At 38.3% G+C, this 19105-nt stretch overlaps 2 protein-coding genes across 2 annotated transcripts; one reads left to right on the top strand and one right to left on the bottom strand.

The window, feature by feature from the left end:
• The first annotated feature begins 1236 nt into the window (after nucleotides 1-1236).
• Nucleotides 1237-9732, top strand: skic8 (SKI8 subunit of superkiller complex). Its single transcript, XM_074633897.1, has 11 exons — nucleotides 1237-1359; nucleotides 2077-2137; nucleotides 2244-2271; nucleotides 3284-3389; nucleotides 4122-4294; nucleotides 5996-6144; nucleotides 6347-6440; nucleotides 6931-7024; nucleotides 7267-7359; nucleotides 8081-8159; nucleotides 9479-9732. Exons 2-11 carry the CDS (start codon nucleotides 2126-2128, stop codon nucleotides 9566-9568), a joined length of 918 nt encoding a protein of 305 aa, XP_074489998.1. The 5' UTR covers nucleotides 1237-1359; nucleotides 2077-2125; the 3' UTR covers nucleotides 9569-9732.
• Nucleotides 9733-10320: 588 nt separating this feature from the next.
• slc25a44a (solute carrier family 25 member 44a) lies at nucleotides 10321-18485 on the bottom strand. Its single transcript, XM_074633896.1, has 4 exons — nucleotides 17551-18485; nucleotides 14382-15093; nucleotides 14137-14264; nucleotides 10321-12233 (listed from the first exon to the last, which is right to left on the bottom strand). Exons 2-4 carry the CDS (start codon nucleotides 15013-15015, stop codon nucleotides 12042-12044), a joined length of 954 nt encoding a protein of 317 aa, XP_074489997.1. The 5' UTR covers nucleotides 15016-15093; nucleotides 17551-18485; the 3' UTR covers nucleotides 10321-12041.
• Between the last annotated feature and the right edge of the window lie 620 nt (nucleotides 18486-19105).

Here is a 19105-nt window from a genome sequence, read left to right as displayed (position 1 = left end):
TCTCATCTTCTTCACTCAGGCTGTCAGGAGATTCACACTGATGTCTTTTCTCTATAACACAACTGGCCATTTCAGCTTTACTGCAGGAGTTATTTAAAACCCGCTGGCTGTGTTCGCTTTCCACGACTTGAAATAATTCTCTTGAAACTTTATCTTGACAACCATTTTTGAGTTTTGTGGAGCTCAGACTGCTGCTGCAGCAACTGTCAGAATATTGGAATATTTTTCTGCCTACTCTACAGGCTCAGGTTTGCCTTTCTCTCTGCATCGTATAGGTTTAACTTTATGCCATTATTATTGTAGTCAAGACAAACAGGAACTCCTGAACATCCTGAAGTCTCATCTAAGGCCAAATATTAATCATGAGTCATTATCAAAATCTAAAATATCTTTACACACAAGCTGTAACTGTGTGTAAAACAATCTGTATAATGAGATTAATTCAATGTAACTTAATTTAAACTGGGCTATCAATAAAATTCTTCATAAAACAATTGGGATTTTTTTATAGGCTAATCAACACAGTAATAATTCCAGTTCTCTGTCTCACTGTCAGTGAATGAATTACTGAAATTATTTTGTTATTCCATTTACAAATATATGTTTCTCACATTTGTTTGGTGTTTTATTACTGGGTTTTATTACTTTTTGTTACCATGCCCATGTTGATCTCCCTCACACCTATCTAACTGTCTTATTCTATATATTTAGCTAAAGTCTTTTTTTTGCTTTTGTCCCCTTGTTTTTTGGAGGTTTTTTTTGTCTTTATTTGTATAACATTGTTTCTTTTTTTTATATGTCCCTTTACTTGTCTTCACTTGTTTTGTAATCACTTGATCACACAATAAAAAAAAATTAACTGTATTATTAATTCAAAGGGCTATTAAATTATTCTTTTTACAAGTGTTTTTTTTTTCAATATTATATTCTTTTTTTTTTTCATTTGCATTCACACACGTCCCCAATAACAACATTCTCGGTACAAAGAAACTTAACAAACCTAATATTAATGGAAAATAAGCCAGTATAGATACAGGAAACAAATATTGCATATAAAAAATAGATAAATAAGTTAAAAGAATATACACAAGTAAAAAAAATAAATTAAAAACAACAAAATAAAATCTACAAGTGTTTTTTAATTAAATAAATCGTTTCATTTTCATGTCTAGTAATTGCTCTTTTCCTCCACAGGTCCGCTGGTGGCGATAGCGAGCTTCATGTGTTATTCGCCCACCGTTTTTAAACAAACGAAGAAGACGGAGAAGCGGAAGTGACGTCAAATGTTGCCATGGCGTCTCACATGTAAATCAGCGAGCTTCAGAAACTGAATAAAACGTCTTTTCAGGAGGTTTGAAGGTTCGTGAGCGCATTTTATATCATAGTTAGATACTCTATAGTCAGTAGAGTTAGTCCTGTAAACTGGGAGATCACCAGATGATCTTATAGACGTTAAAACAGCAAAACTGTTGTTGCAGCAACAACCTGCAGCTGCTAGTCACAGCTAGCTTCAGTTAGCCGCAGTAGTTCAGCAGCTTTATCATCTGATATGTTGCTGTCAATCTTCGGTTTTATGTGTTGTTAATTTGTCTGTTCTTCCATTAACTTGGAGCTCTACACATATAAGCTCTATAGTGTGTATTTCAAACTAGCTAGCTAGTTATCCTTGATGCAATATACAGTGTATATATACAATATATAGTGTAACACTTCTGTTTATATTTATTTATTACATCTACCCTACCTATTTTACAAGTGCAATTACCTCTGTTTACATTACATCTATTTTTATATTTTATACCTCTAGTGTAATACTTCTATTTATATTTATTTATGACATCTACTTTAGCTGTTTTATTTGCTTTATAACTGTGTGTGTTTTACCTGTTATATGTTTTATCTGCCTAGTTTAGTCTTGTCAAGTATTTGTTTTAAAGCACTGACCAGAAGTGGCAACTGTGAATCTCGTTGTATTTCATACAATGACAATAAAGCTTTCTATTCTATTCTATTGACAGATGAATGAAAATGTCCTGCTTTGTCAAAACTAACTTAACACTTTAATGTTGTTTTCAGGTTTAAGTGAGGTAATCTAACTGGCTCTCTGAGTCCCAGGACCAAAAACATGAGCACTCAAGTAAGCAACCAATTTAAATACTCCCACATTTCTTCACTTTGTTTGTTTTCTGGGTGAAAAAAAGCTGAAAGATTAACAGTAAACTTGTGTGTTTTGGTTATTTCAGTACAGCATTCTTTTCAAGCAAGAACACGGTGAGTTAAAACATGGACAAACAAATTTCACTGTATATAACTATAACTCTTCTTATAACTAATTAAACTACCGGTAATTTTCCACAGAAAGTCCTGTTATTCAGAACTACTACCACCACTTTTTCCTTTTTTTGTTGTTGTTGTCGAATCTTATTGTATTTCAGCCAGCACAAGACGCGTAATTGCCACAAATTGCTAAAAGGAGACAATATATTGTGATAGTGATATTTTTCTTATTGTCAACAAATCCCTTAAAAGACTTCTTTCTTACTGTAATTTATTTTGAGTCAATCCCACATCCGCCACTCTCTAGAGAACCAAATGTGTATTAATGATAGATTGATGCAGTACTTTGTTAATCTCAGTGGGATATTTTACTGTTACAGCAGCTGTCAGCAAAAAAGAGCAAAAGAACTGTACAATATTTATAAACAATAACTTAAAATAAGTGGGGTAATATTACTCATATATAAATGTGAAGTGCTTTGCAGTGTTAGCCAAGTAAAACCTAGTGAGGTGAACATGGTGCAAGTAGTGCAAAATTAAATGCAAGTATATTGTTAATTTGTAGTGCAGTTAAGGATCAGTGTCCAGGGTGAGAGTGTTTGTATCAGTCTTAGTCCGTTAGGGGAATCATGACCGGCGGGAATCAGCTTCACCTCCTGACCTCCCTGTCCAGATGCACTAATGCACAATTTACTCCATTTTGAGTAACGTTTGCTAAAACCTTTCTGTAAACAGAAACTTTATATTTATAATCTTTTTTAACTAACAGGCTTGGGGAGGAGAACCACAGACAGGACAGGAAAGTCAGAAAGTATTCAGAATCATACTAACAAATTACTGTTTTTTGTGTTTTCATGGGATTTGTCTATAAGAACAAAGATTTAGAATAATGCCGGACATATCCTTTAAATATTTTTTCCATCCACCCTGCTAGTTTCAGGTATTAAACATCACTTTGTACTCACACTATCATCTGAATTTTCACCTGTGGTTTGTTTCCTCTCAGCACACGATGATGCTATCTGGACGGCAGCGTGGGGTAAAAGTGAGGCGGATGGGTCGGATACTATTGTCACCGGTTCACTAGATGATATGGTGAAAGTCTGGAAATGGTGAGTGCTTTTTTTGACGCACCTCCACATGGCAATACCACTTAATACATTATATTTATGTTTTTTTTTCTTTTGTCATCAGTCTTCATTAATTAACATCTAGATTTTTTTCTATATATATTCACCAAATTTTTTAGTGTCTTTTAAAAAGATCTTTTACATTTAAAAAAAAATAACTCACATAAAACAGAAACAGTAAAACAGATTACCAGTATGTAAAAAAAACAGACAAATATAATAATAATAGTATTAATAATCATTTTAAAGCAAAGGGGAGATTATACCTGTACATTTTTAAAGGCCATATAAAAATTGACAAATAAAGAAATAACAATGTCCAGGAAATGAGAATCACATCAAGGGCCAGACATATATAGTTTGACATGCTTTTATTTAATAAATAAAATCAACACGTTTCACAGCGTATGGTTATTAAAAGGAATAAGAATCTGTGATAGTGATATAATTGGGTGTCACGCTGTCACTATAGGTTTTGTTTCTTGTCTTTTCTATCACCCAGTTTCTCATAAGGTTTTGTTGAATGTGATACAGAAATAAACATTAACTTGAGAAAATAATTTCACATCAAGGTCAGATGGTTTCCACGGTTGTCGTTGAATTGTAGATATTTCTTTTTTTCTGAGCACTTTTAAGAACTGGTAGTTTGTTTTGGCTTAAAAATTTAGTTTATTCGACCTGACGTGCCTGAATAATCTCACTCTGTTCCTGCAGGTCAGATGAGAAGCTGGAGCTGCAGTGGACTCTGGAGGGCCACCAGCTGGGCGTGGTGTCAGTGGACATCAGTCACAACGGAGCGATCGCCGCCTCCAGCTCCCTCGACGCTCACATCCGTCTCTGGGACCTGGAGTCTGGAAAACAGATCAAGTCCGTGGACGCCGGACCAGGTACGACTGGGCCTCAGAGGATTACTGACATTTTCTATTGATTAATAATTGTATTGGGTGGTGAGTAGAGAAATCAGGCTTCCCCTCAGCTCTATATCTGTCTTATTTGTGCTTTTGTGTGAAACTTTCATGCTGCCTCCTTGGCCGAGACTCCCTCGGAAAAGAGATTTTTAATCTCAATGGGACTATCCTGGATAAATATACAATAAATAATAATACTAAATCTGACGTCTGAATTAGCGAGCAAGCAAAGTTTATTTATATAGAACCTTTCACAGACACTGGTCACAAAGTGCGTCACAGCCAAAGAAATCAAATAAAATGTATATAGAATCAAATAAATAAAACAAAGATAAAAACATGAAATGAATATTATATTTTCTCTGTGATTTTCTATTAGATTTTGAATATGACAGCTTTTGCCCTAAATTCATGTCACCTGTGGTTTTGCTTCTTACGTTTAACTTATCAACTTAATTATTGATTTATCAAACTGATGACTGACTGTAACATTCCCACTCACAGTCAGCATGTCATTTTGTTTAGTGTAAGATACTGATTGATTACAGTTAAATCAATTAGTTGACCAACAGAAACAGGATATTCGGCAGCTGTTTTGATTGTAGATTAAACGTTTAAGTCCGTTTTCAAGCAAAAAATAAACATTTGATGATTCCCATTTGTGAGAATAATCGTCTGAATAATCCATTTTAAAAATAATCAGCAGCCCTATTGTACATTTCTTTGGCTGGGTTTCGTCGTTACTAGGGCTGTCAAGCGATTAAAATATTTAATCGCGAATCACAAATTTGTGATTGATTAATCACACATTTTTTTATCTGTTCAAAATTAACCTTAAAGGGAGATTTGTCAAGTATTTAATACTCTTATCAATATGGGACTGGACTAATATGTTTATTTATGAGACTTTCCAGTATTTTATAATTTTTTACAGACATAGAGAATAGTCATATAGTGTATAACTTGGCTTCTAGACTCATACATCTGATAAAAAGGTAGCTGATTTGACCTTGTGAATATGGTCTTACTGTGTTGTATTGAGTGTCCATTCACTGTTTTGTTACTGTAGCACTCAGCAAGGCTGGAATAAGGTCACTACAAAGGAAATTGTCACCCAGTTAGTATTAAAACAAACCTGCAGGGGATGACAGCTTGTCTGCTCTGCTGTGTAGCACAGCAAGCTTGTTTTATTTTTTACTCTGAACCCCACACCCTGAAATGTCTCTGTTGTTGTGGATTTGGAACCAGGCTGTACTTCATCTAATGTCACGTCACCTTCCATTAGTGACACTCTGTTTCACTCAGTGGTTGGTCTGGGTCACTGGATTAAAGACCTTTTTTTTCCTCTCTTGGGACGTACTGTATTTTGGTATATTTGGAGTCTTCAGAAGTGAGTCCTGTTACTGTAAAACCTTTGTTTTCTTTTTACGTTATAATATTTAGTTTATTGGCTCAAGGTTGATTAACAGAGCAGAAAGTAGGTTTAATGACGAGACACATAGGTTCACCTTTAGAAAACACAGTAGGTGCACACATTAAAAAAGACATTTGAACTCGGTGACACGTTGCATTAATAAGGTTGTGTTTGCTGTAGACAGCATCGTTAAAATAAACATCCTTGAGCAGAATCAGTCTGATGTGTTCAACCTTCCCTCTGTGTCTGTCTGCTCTCCTCTCTAGTTGACGCGTGGTCGGTCGCCTTCTCCCCAGACTCCAAACACATCGCCACAGGAAGCCATCATGGCAAGGTCAACATCTTCGGTGTGGAAAGTGGCAAGAAAGAATATTCTCTGGACACTCGGGGGAAATTCATCCTGAGCATAGCTTACGTAAGGAACCATAAAATGTCCTTTTTGGTCGGCTGGGTGGAGACATCGCTGTCTCGTCTTTACAACAACTCATCTTGATTTGTGTTTCTTCTTAATCATTCTTTTAACTCTTAACCGTCTGCTCAGGTCCAAAGCTCGTTTTAAATTAAGGGCTTTAAGAACCAGCCATAGCTCATCCAGTCTCATGTCTTTGCCCCCTCAGAGCCCTGATGGAAAATATTTGGCCAGTGGAGCCATCGATGGAATCATCAACATCTTCGACATCGCAACTGGAAAGTTGCTCCACACACTGGAAGGTAGGTTCAAATATTAATATTCATTATTTAGGTAATAAATGATAGATCTAATGCTGCAACTAGTGATTATAATTATGAATAATGCCCACCACACTTTCTTAGAGGTCAAGGTGATGTCTTCAAATTCCTTTTTGCCTGATAAATTACTTAAATTAATTAAACAAATAATCAATTAATTTACTATTTTATTAATTAATTAATTGATCTTTTTAGCACTAGAATGCATCTGACAGGCGTGTAAAGACAGTTTCAACGTCTTTACATGAAAAGTGAAGTTAAAACTAAAGATATGAGGCCAGTCATAACGTAAATTATGAATATAGTCTTGAGGAAATTAGCTTTGAACACATACTGGCAAATGAATACAACATATACATATTGTACATATGTTTGTCAAATATGTTTTAGTATTAAGGAGGCAGAGATCCCTCAAATTTAAGACCTCAGTGAGGAAGCTAACTGACTGACTGACTGTCTCGTCTCCCTTCAGGTCACGCCATGCCCATCAGATCCCTCACTTTCTCCCCCGACTCCCAGCTCCTGGTCACCGCCTCCGACGACGGCTACATCAAAATATATGACGTGTGAGTTTAGCCGGCAGCTCGTGGATCCTCCTGATGATCAGCTTGTGGTTCTTTTGACATGAAAGAACTGCATTATACAATGTCAAATTAAATATATACACTCAGAACAAGAGAGGGCAAGGAAGGGTGCACCATCATTCTGTTTCTATGAGTGTTAAAGATGTTACAAATTACAAACACAAAACAGTAGAAGGACAAAAGAAAGAAGCATTTGTTTTAAACTGTCATTTATTGTTTTACAGGCAACATGCCAACCTGGCCGCCACACTGAGTGGACACGGATCCTGGGTTCTTAATGTCGCCTTCTCCCCAGATAACACCCACTTTGTCTCAAGGTACAATGGAAACACCCCAAATTCAAAACCACTTCAGGTTGCTAGAAAACAGAGGAATAGTTTTCTGTGCTGATGCGTAATGCCAAATTCACACCAGAGCAGCGGTGAAATGCGAACTGCGACAAACTGCCATTCAATTTCTATGAAAAGCTGCGGCAGCCGCTCCTAAGTTCAACGAGCTGCGGCAGTTTGATTCTGTGGCGAAGTGCGGCCAAACAAAAGTTGGGAAAAGTTTAACTTTAAGCTGCAAAGTGCGGCCAAAGAGGACCTGCAGCCAATCCGTAAACAGATCTGTGACTCCTGTGACATGTCGACCTGTGTTACGAAGAATGTATTCCCGCCTGAAACACATGAACACGCCTCAGGGCCGCAGGAACATGTAATTATTGTGGCAAACCACACTTCGCCGCTGCCTGGTCTGAATTCGGCATAAAGCTGCATATTACCACATGAAGCAAATGTTGAAAGACCTGAAACAGACTATGCCATAGTAAATACATTAAAATATAATAGCAAATAATTGTGTGAGCATCTGCTCTCGACTGTCAGTGTACAAAAGCAAACGTGTTTTCCTGTCGTCTACTTTCCCATGCTTTTCACACCCGTTGTGTGAAACCGACAAAGTTCAGACAAAGTTTCCAGTTCACGGTGCCAAAATAAACAGAGCAGGTCAGCCAAGATGAACTGTTAAAACACGTCTTCTCTCCTCTGCTTCTCTCAGCTCGTCTGACAAGAGTGTGAAGGTTTGGGACGCCAGCACCAGAGCGTGCATCAACACTTTCTTCGACCATCAAGACCAGGTAACAAAAGATAACCCTGAATCTCCTCACCGAGTGTGTTTTATAATCAGATTCAAAGTGAGAAAATCCATCTGCTGTAGGTGCTGATGTGTTGTGTGGGGGGGGAATCAATACGGCCAATGTCATGGAGTGGCCTCTCACATGACCCTTCTCTGACGTTTCAGCTCGGGCTAAACCAATAAACCCGGCTGTCATTAGATCCCTGGTTGCAGACGCCTGTGGGGAGGTTGATCTGTTTGCCTCTAAATGAAATATCACGGCTCCTCAGAGAGGAGATCGGAGGCGGTTGACTCGGCCATATTGTTTTTGTGAGTCATCGTGAAATGACGGCAAAAACCAGAACATCTACAGGGACAGTTTAGAGATAATTAATTTGTTCAGCTTTGCTTGGGTTCTTCTATTCAGAGCATTTTTCAGCCCTTGTTTGCTGAGCTCTCAGCTCCTTGCACCGCTTATAGTTTCTGATCAAATTGCATTTTTGAGATGCTTATAAAAAGCTCAAAGAGTAGAATCCGTGACCGCTCCATTTTTAACTTGTATACCTGCGTGGTTTTGTTCAGGTGTGCTTTTAAGGAACAGTGTGTAACATTTCGGGGGATCTTTTAGCAGAAATGAAATGTATTATTCGTATCTATGTTTTCATTAGTGTATAATCACTGGTAACTAAGAATCTTTGAATGAACCCTTCATATCTACATAGGGAGCAGGTCCTCTTCAGAGTCCGCCAAGTTGCTCCGCCATGTTGCTCCACCATGTTGCTACATTTCTAAAGTAGCAAACCAAACACTGGCTCGAGCGTTTCGCATTTTTACGTTACCTGAATGCCACCGTAGTTCTCTGACACACTTGTGAAACTGCGAAGAGTGCAAAACCATGATAGCCGCCATCTGACTTCTGTTGCTCCTGAAGTAGTGTTATATCTTTAAGGATGGCCTCTGAGTGAGATGAACGACGTCACCATGGTTTTGCACTCAATGGCTCACGTTACCGCAGTCTTGTAAAAGGAGGAGTGAGCGGAGGGGTACTGCTAGATGTCGCCAAATCCTACAAACCGTCCCTTTAACTGCCTTACACTTCTTCAGTCTTTGATGCAGCTGATCAGTAGCAGAACAAAATGTATAATGCTGTAAATCCAGGTAGATCTTTCTAATCAATCTTAGCATCATTATCAACTTTTGAGGATCCTGTTTTTCAAAGGGTTCATTTTGTTATTACCTGTTTTACAAAACTGTATAATATATTTTCCCAAAATGTGGACTTTTGTGATTATGGAATTGCGCTTTTCACACGCGACTCAAATCTCGTCCTGTTGTCTTCAGGTGTGGAGTGTAAAATACAACAGCAAAGGCTCAAAGATCATCTCGGCCGGAGACGACCGCGCCATCCACATCTACGACTGTCCCATGTGATTGACGACGTCCCGTACGGGCTATGAGAGGAGAGCATCCGCAGAGCTGTTTACTCTAATCATGGAGTTGAAGTTGGTAATTGGGGAGGGAGGGAGGGAAGCTGTAAATGTTATGGTTTATTTTGCACTGGCCCACTACGGTCAAATAAAAGGGTTGATTTTTTACTTTTGTTTCCATTTAATTTTTTTAGTTTATGGGCTCAAATTATTATGGGCTTAAATTTATTATCTTGAGGTTTCGGATGAAATAAGAAAATTGGTATGGGGCCCTGAAACAAGATTATCAGATGGGTCAAATGATAAAATGATAAAGCTTTATACATCTCCTTAAATCTCCAATCGGTAAGAAAAACTTTTAATTTATTCCTTTACGAAAAAGTAAATTGAAACTTTACCTGTTTTACTCTTATTTTTCGTTCACTCATTTGCTTTTTCAACTCCTTAGTTTCCTTATTTTTGGTCTTAGTGCACATTTAATTTGTGTCTATTTAGTTAAATTTCTTTGAAATTAAAACATTTCGGCAAAGGCAGTGAAGAACTGCAGGTTTGGAGGGACCTTGTTTCAGCAGCAGTGTGGAGATGAAGTGTGATGTAGTGCTCCCTCCGGTGGCCCAGCAGCTGTACTGCAGCCTCATAATAAACTGACGTTGACTGTGTAGCACAAGGCAGCCTTTTAAAAACAAAGTCAGGATTTTTAAAAAACAACGTCTTCATAAAGTACACATCATATAACTAGTTACCAACCCGCTGCAGTGATTCAGAATTCTTTATTACTTTTCATCGAACGAGAAGTTTAAAACACATCAAACTGTACTTTTAACAATTCTTTAATATGATTACACACACAGCAGATAGTTGGTAAATACATGTGTAGCAGCACCTCCTCTATACAGGCAAAAAGGTCCATTAAATTTGCTTTTCAGAAACTAATCACGTCAGAAACTGGGGTCCATCAAACTGAAGAGTGCTGCCTGCAAAACATTTAATAGTTTATAAAAAAAGAAAGAGCACAGAGTGTCAAACCTCGCTGAGATGTGTTTCCTGGCAGTAATAGTCATTTCTAAATATGGCCTTGTTGATGTACCTCACATTCATTAAGCGACTGGTGAAATCTGAAGGCAACTAGTTGTGTCTGCTGGTGTGATGCTGTTGCCTTTTCTCTCCCTCTCTGTGTGTGTTACCTTTAACCAAACAGAATGAACAAGTGGTTAAAGTTTCTGCCCTGTAACCAAATGCAGATTTGATCCACAGTCATCTGAGCAGCATAAATAATGTACACAATACAACAGAGTTAACAGAAGTACCCCATGCGGAAAATTCCCACCTCTTTGAGGCCTGTGATGTTACTTTTACACCTCTTTTCTGTCGAGCGCCACTTTATGTACAGTCCATTTACACAGTCAAAAAGAAGCAGAAACGCCAGCCTGATCTATAAGTAGAATTCATCATTGTACCCGCACCACTGACCGCTGGTACATAAATCACGTGACACAGCTACAATCATTACAAAAAGGCTTTCAGTCAAACTACACAAACTTGAGCCAGGTTTCACAAAGACCTCTTGAGATTCTTCTTCTTTAAATATTCTTTTGGAAGTAAAGCTTAATTTTCACACTTTGATTTCTTCTGTACAATTTAACAGCCTTGCTGTAATTAAATAATAAATCTTATTCTCTTTAGGCCTCAACTAAGGTGAGATTCTTGGCAGATGTTTCACAAAATGTTCTTTTCGCTGGAATGCTTTTCTGCTCTTCAAACGCTGGATAGATGGCATTTGTGTCTCCAGATTTTGGCACATTGAAAAGTCACAAGACTGGCTTTGTCGCAAATGCTCTTATTAAAAAAAACATACTGTGATTTACTGCGGAGTTGCTCCTTTTTAAAAGAAAGAAAACCGAACCCAGCTGGATTGTGAACTCAAAAGATGCGTCAAGTGTTCACAAGCTTAGGCTGCCTCTGTGCCGTTAAAGTATGACACGGTAAAAAAAACAAATCCCTGAACTGCATAACCAGGAATAAAAAGTACACTGGTGCAGTCATTCCATATTGTTAAAATAGACAGTTACAGGAGGCATTAATCAAAAAGAAACTTTAAGAAGTAACTTTCTTCAGTCATCGATTTGTCATGTTTTTTTCAGATGGGAAATTTTTGGCAAAATGCACAACATTGTTTTCACCTATATCTTCATATTTCACATTAACAGTTTAGCAAAAAAGAAAGAAAGCCAGTAGAAATGTGTTGACAAACAGAAAAAGGCAAGGTAACAAAACACCTGTGACTCCAAAGTGTGCCTAAAGACAAACAACACCACTTGAACTGCTGCATTAAAACAACACATCTTAAAAGGCGTGTGGAAAGCAGCATGACAGGTGAGCAGTTACCCCGAGACCGGACACACGTCTGTGGTCCTGTGTGAAAAGTTCCTGCCCGGCTGAAGTCTGGTACAAGGCAGTCCTGGTTCCCTCTGGCCCTTTCACCAGTGTCTGGACTCTACAAGCTCAGCTCGCAGGCTCAGTCTCTTCAGAGTCTCGTATCCCACCACGATGACCACCGACGTGGGCATGGCGGAAATGATGCGGGCCGACAACCCCTTGGTCATCGCCCAGACGCCCTCCTCTGCCAGCAGCTGCTTGAACGTCTCGATGACGGACGATCGTCCCTCCACCTTCAACACACAGGTGAGAGGTAAATCATCTTATTTACAAATACATTTTATCGTGAAATTTTGATTCGAGAAAATCTCACCAAAAAGTCCATTTTATTTTACTGAGGGAGGTCATGTGATACAATCACAAGCTCCAGAACAGATTGTTTTGTCAACTGCTGTTTTCAAGGTTAATAATCTTTTAATCTTGAGGCAACATGGACGTAAAGTTTTTACAGTGCAAAGTAAACAAAATTCGAACATTTGCAATACCTTAACAACTGGACTGTGAACTCCATCTGCTGAGGAAGATCGTGTTGTACAATCAAAAGCTCCAGAACAGCTACTAAATGGACCTTGTGGTGAAATTGTTTTAGTCAACTAATTTTATGGTGTATAGTTTGTCTCCAGGGCTCAGAGGAAAAGGATTTTAACGTATAGTTTGGGTGTTTTGAAGTGGGGTTGTATGAGGTACTTATCCACAGTCAGTGTATTAACTACAGTAAATGACGGTCGGCACGCCCCCAGTTTGGAGAAACAGACAAGAGTTACCGCACAGAAGCAAAGCAATGTACTGCTGTGGACGGGGCCGACAGAAAAACATATTTTAGCCTCCTTAAAGACAGTGTACACTATATTAAGAATATTTTTGCTAGTTTACCTTGCTGTGAGACAACTACACAGTCTATGTTTCCGACGGGGAAATTAAGCAATTATCTATGCTCTCACCAAACTCCATTGTTGGGGGGAAAAAACAGTAATTTTACCTCACAGAACACAGGAGTTGCTGGTCTACCTTTGCCTCGATCAATGGTTTGTGCCATTATGTGACTTTGGTTGGTTCGGATTCACCAAAGCCACACAACAGCACAAACAAATGAACCGATCAAGGCAGCGGTAGACCTGCCACTCCCGTGTTCTGCGAGGTAGAATTACAGTTTTTTTCCAATGGAGTCTGTTGGCTTTGGCAAGAGCACAGATGGAAACAACGGCTTCAGGGCTGTCTGACAGCAAGATAAACTGGTGAAAATACTCTAAATACAGCAAACACATAAACTAATATTGATTTTTGTAGGTGAGCCTTTCTTTTAGGTAGCTAAAAGACATTTTGCTGCCAGCCCCGTCCACAGCAGTACATTGCTTTAGTCCCGTGCAATAAGTCCCGTCTGTTTCTCCAAACTGGGGGCGTGCCGACCGTCATCTACTGTAGGTAACACACTGACTATGGATAAATACCTCATACAACCCCACTTCAAAACACCCAAACTCTGCTACATGGTCTTTGTTCCAAATTGAGGTTTATTTACACAGGAAAGAGAAACTAATAAAACCAGTCAAATCTACAAAAAACATGAGTTGTCCAATCAGCCTGATGTTGCACAGCAATCAAGAGCAAGTTGAGGAACTACAGAGTAATGTTAAGAACTAGAGGAAGTGTGGCAACCGAGAAAAGGAGCTGACTCCAGCTGTATTTGGTGTTGTGTGGTTAAGCCATACAGCCCGGAGGTTAGAGAAACTGTTCCTTTAGCCCACAGATGCTTTAAACACAGAGTTGCAGGTTTTATAACTTAACAAACACATGCTGTATTCATCAAAACTTCCACTTACTCAGCCATCACTAAGTGTGCATTAGGGTTAGATAAAGTGGGTCAATATTGGCCTTTTTAATCAAGATATGATAGACTTGATGTGATCACAGCAAAATAATATCAGCAATGAAATGTTAATGTGAAATGTATCCTAAATCCCAAATAAAGTCCAAATGCCATCTCAGAAAGTCTTTTCCAAAATGCTCCTGGTAAGTGAATGTAAACATTAACTGGCTTTTTAAAAAAAATATTCCCACACTCTCAAATCTTCTCAGTAAATACAAATGAAATTTCAGCTTTTATGTGGTGCACAGTGGTTGTCTTTCAGTGTTTACCTGCACTCTTGCTCGGACAACATCCATGGGGTTGGTGATGGTGGAGGCGGTCGCTGCTGCCATTGGTCCTGCCAACGCCTGCAGAAACAGATGGGGGCACTCACTGGGTGCCATCAAGGACAGCTGCTCTGAGAACGTAAAGGATATAACAACAGTGTAAGGCCAATATGTTTGTGGTTTCAGAGTCACCTCTCACATGCATGTAACAGCTACTATAAACCATAACTCACAGGGTGTTGACTTACCTGCATAAAAATGATAAAAAGGCCACCAGAGTGCACTGTTCGGGATGTACGTGAGTAGCGATGCCACGTAGCCCCGGTAAAATCCCCTGAAACCATCGGCTGCAAATATCTGCACCGTAATGTCGCGTGTTTGTCCGAAAGTCGGTTTGCGCTTCGTTGTCGTGAGCATCATTTTGGGCTTGACCTTGAAACGAGACAGGTGTTCCCCCTGTCCTTGCATCATCAGTTGCTGCGACACCACGTCTATGGGCACAGTGATGGTCTGGGCCACCAGGGACGCCGCCCCTCCAGCCACCACCGACATCACCGTGTTGCTGGGCGAGTACTGGGACACGTACTTGCGCACCAGTTCGTAGGTGGTGATATAAGCCTGTCCTGAGATCAGGGTGAACGTATTGACCATAAAGCCGCGGTAAAGGCCACGCGCACCCTCCGCTCGCAGGATCTTGCAGAAAGCATCAAAGGTGCCGGAGTAGAGGGCCTTCCCCTTCTGCACCTGGAGCCGAGTGCGGATGAGGCTGGCCGGGTAGACGGTGGCCCTGGTGGTCAAGGACATGAACACACCCAGGGAGTAGAACTTCCTCTTGTCCAAGTCCTCCCATTCGATAATTTGGATCGCACCTTTCTGCAGCATGGTGCCGTCAAGCTAGGGCAGCGCTGCACCCCTAAAGCCACGTATCTGCAGTCATCAGCCCTCCAACTGCCATCACACCTGTAAAACGAGCATTCAGCGATAGTAAAGCTCTTTGATCACATGTAAGCACCTGCTGCGTTCACTCAAGAGAAGTCATTCATTCAGAATTTGGACTGATCCCAGGATGGCTGTCAAGAGGCATTACAATATCAGATAACGCACTAAATCACTCTATATGTGTAACACACAATACAGGGCCGAAACATAGTGTATCAATACAAGGCTGAAACTAACAATTATTTCCATTATTAATTAATCTGCCAATTATTTTCTCTCATAACTGATCAATCATTTGGTCTATAAAATGACGTTGACGTCTCAATAGCTTGTTTTGTCCAAATACCAGCGCAAAACCCTAGGATATTAAATTAATGGGGATATAAAACACACAAATGCAGCAAATTCTCACAATTGACAGAATGGAGAAAGTGAATGGGGCATAATTTCTTAAAAAATGAGAAAAAAACTAAATAAAATTGACAATTAATTAGGGCTGTCCTGAATACCTTTTTTTGGGCTTGGAGGAAAAATATTTGATGGTATTTCCGTTTCAGTGTCCAGGACAGTGCCGTTGCCGCACTACTGTACACACACGCACCTCTATACACAATAAACAGCGATATCTGTCTGAGAATAACTAATAATAATTAATGTTGAATATGAATAATGTTGTGGGATTATTAATTATTTCATTGGCTATTTGGGGATTTATACATTATTATTACATACTTAATACTAGTGATTTGGATGTCGAATACCATGGCAACGGTCGAGGCATTCGGGTCAGCCCTATAATTAATGTTCTGTTAATGGATGAATCAACTAATCATTTCAGCGTTATGTTGAATCAAACAACTAAAGCTGGCAATGATCTCCTGTTTTTGTCCCAATATTGTTGTTACATTACTCAAGGTTGTTTCTGTGTTTATTATAAACATACAGACTTCCTCAATAAGTTAACACTGTTATACATTTAACCTTGAATTATGTGAATCATAACAATGAACCAGGGTCATTTCTCTCCTTCGACTCTTTCACTAGTACCGATCCGATACTAGTGTTTAATTAATAAGCTGTATGCCTCACTGTGTTGAAGTGACTGGGAACATTCTTTTATGTATAAGGCAACATCAGGCTTGACTTGAAACATTGCTTTCCTAAATTTGTAAAACAAAATGTAACAAATACATAGATATAAATTTATTCAATTGCAATTATTAAAATAATAAATTGTACACCAGAAATTAACAGGAATTACAGTTTGAGTGTAAACCTTTTTAATGCAGCAACAAATTGGTCAAAACTTAAACAGGAATTAAAATTCCAGTATATAATGTATATTGTATATAAACATAAAATTAAATTTATTAGAGCGGCCCCATTTTCACCGACACTCGATCGAGCTATTTGAATCAGTATCGTCCCGATATCCGTTCCAGTATCGGTGCATCCCTACTGAGCAGGCTGATTTGCAGCTCGGACAGTGTGTCCTTGTTGAGTTTACTTTATGCAATTATTTAATATTATGCAAATAAATAAAAGAGGTTTGTTTTTTTAAAGCAGCATACCAAAGAGGCACTGTCTGAATTATCAGTTCATAAAATCATTCAATAAATATCTGCAGAATGCAATGGCCTGTTGTTGCATTAGAATAGGGGGATTATTGGTGTTTAATTTAGGTTCAGACACAGAAATTGTGGCCACATTTAAGGTCCAAGTCTCAACCTGACAGACCTGAATGTCTCCGTGTGTTATGAGTAAACATCAGTATGAGTAAACATCCATGCTGTAACACATGCTAACAATAGATAACACAATGCACTAACCAACACTAACCATACACTTCCATGCAACACACACACACTTGTCTTTTTTGATATATTTACTGTATTGTTATTATATATATCTTGTCCTAATTGTTTTGTTATCACTATTATATAGCCATATTATTTCTTTATATTAATATTGTCTCTAGGTGGAGGCTTCACATAAGCCCAGTGTTTTTTTTTGCCTCTTCCTGCATTTTATATTATTCATTTATTTATTTTTGTTATGTTGTATAGTCTTAAATTGTGCAAAACAAATAAACAATAAACAATGCACATCTACTACTTAATAAGAAGATATAGTACAAATAAAGACCAGCCTGCTAATGACATATAGCTCCTGTGCAGCTGGTGTATTCACAGCAGTGAGATCAGTATATATATGATCTACAGCAAAACTCACATGTAATCTTATCTACATCTTTGCTACACATTAGTAACCGTGCACAGTTTATAACATGACATGTGAAAGTCTATTCAGACATGTTTTATTGTTATTGTTGTCTTCTGTTCTGCAGCTGTTGGTGAAGAAAAGAGGAAGCACGTGTAATGTCACATTGTGTCCTCGCTTAGCTAGATAGCAACATGAGAGATACTTAGCTGCTGCTGTTGTTAAAGACATAAGCTGAAATAACGTGGTTATATTTACCTGTTAGTGGGTGATGTAGCTCCTCGGTAGCTGTTAGGACGCTGAGCTGCTGCTTTGTTGTTGTTATTGTTGTTATAGTCTTCAGGCCTCTGCTAAAGGGTGGGACATCATGTCTTCCGTCCATTACTGCTGAGAACAAACATAGTCAAAGGTGAAAGGTCATTGTGTTTTACCTATTGTTGTTGGTATTATAAGCTTTTCCTGAATAAAAATGTGATGTTAAACTAGTTGTCTCTTCCAGGTGAAGCTCTGTAGCTACTCTGTGTAGTTAGTTAACACGTTATTTAAAGGTTTGTTTAGTTTTAACGATGGTGATGCATTCATGGCCCGATGCAAACGTAGGGTATTACAAACGTAAGGCAAGGCAGCTTTATTTATAGAGCACATTTCAGAAACGGATAATTCAAAGTGCTTTACACAAACATTGTTTCACCTTTTCATTAAAACAGTTTTGTATGTTAAAACTTAATCCACAAAGTAACAGTTCTACAGCAGTAAAATAAATGTAGTGGAGTAACAAGTGCAATATTTCTCAATATAATGTAGTGGAGCAAATATATGAAGTACTCAAGTAAAGTACAATTACTAGCTCAAAATTGTATTGTAGTACAGTACTTGAGTAAATGAGCTTAGTTACATTAAATGAGATCTGGAATGCAAAGATTTAAAACAAATGACAGTATGGATGGAGGCTTTTAAAACAAAAGTAGGCCTAACGTGTACAAATTAGTGTATTGTATTGTGAAGTGTGAAATGTTATACATTTGGAAGTTAAGTTAGAACAGAAGCATCACATGCATCTGAATACCAAACAACAATGTCATGACTATTTCACTTGATATTTCATAATTTAACTTTTGCTCTACAAGCTACAAGAACAACTTTAAGGGCACGTCACAGTTGAATGCAGCACAGACTTTAGTCGGAGGTTCCCTGAAGGCAGCACACGTCACGTCCGTACTGTCACGTTGGACCTTCACTGCTCTGTTTAAAGTCACAGTCAGTCACAGTTCTGACCATGGTCATGACATGTTCACAAATACATTCATGTATGTGTTTATAAACTATGGCAGACGTTTTGAATAATCACCTCGTTATTTTTGACAAGGATTTTATGTACATTTTGCAATTCTTATTCATGTTAATTTTTCTGGAGGATATAAATCCAAATGTCTACTTTGTTTTCTTTTGTTGAACATGAAGGTTCTATCTACCTATCTATCTATCTATCTAGAGAGAGAGAGAGAGAGAGAGATATGGATGGATAGATAGATATAGAGATAGATAGATAGATGGAATTTCATTCATTCATTTCATTCTCACTGTGCAATATCATTTTCCACTTGTGCAATTTTGTTAATAGTCTGTTTATTGTCAATACTGTATATACTGCTCCTATTTTTATACTTCCTTCTATTTAAATGGTTCATATTTTGTTACACTTTGTTTAGCTCTTTTTTACTGTGTTAGCTGATGCATCTTGTTTTTTGCATTATCCCCTTTGCTGATGTACACTGCAATTTTCCCCACTGCGGGACTAATAAAGGAATATCTT

The sequence above is a fragment of the Sebastes fasciatus genome, chromosome 4, assembly GCF_043250625.1.
Source record: "Sebastes fasciatus isolate fSebFas1 chromosome 4, fSebFas1.pri, whole genome shotgun sequence".
Classification (NCBI taxonomy): Eukaryota; Metazoa; Chordata; class Actinopteri; order Perciformes; family Sebastidae; genus Sebastes; species Sebastes fasciatus.
This window is presented reverse-complemented; position numbering and strand designations above follow the sequence as displayed.

What these genes read in the sequence shown, in the direction of transcription:
- skic8 (XM_074633897.1), top strand. An exon ending in TCTTTTCAAGCAAGAACACG is followed by an intron (nt 2,272 to 3,283) that starts GTGAGTTAAAAC and finishes GTTTCCTCTCAG; the next exon opens with CACACGATGATGCTATCTGG. An exon ending in TACATCAAAATATATGACGT is followed by an intron (nt 7,025 to 7,266) that starts GTGAGTTTAGCC and finishes ATTGTTTTACAG; the next exon opens with GCAACATGCCAACCTGGCCG.
- slc25a44a (XM_074633896.1), bottom strand. Translation starts at nt 15,015, where the DNA reads ATGCTGCAGAAAGGTGCGATCCAAATTATCGAATGGGAGGACTTGGAC. An exon ending in TTTTTATCATTTTTATGCAG is followed by an intron (nt 14,265 to 14,381) that starts GTAAGTCAACAC and finishes TTACGTTCTCAG; the next exon opens with AGCAGCTGTCCTTGATGGCA. An exon ending in TTGTCCGAGCAAGAGTGCAG is followed by an intron (nt 12,234 to 14,136) that starts GTAAACACTGAA and finishes TGTGTGTTGAAG; the next exon opens with GTGGAGGGACGATCGTCCGT.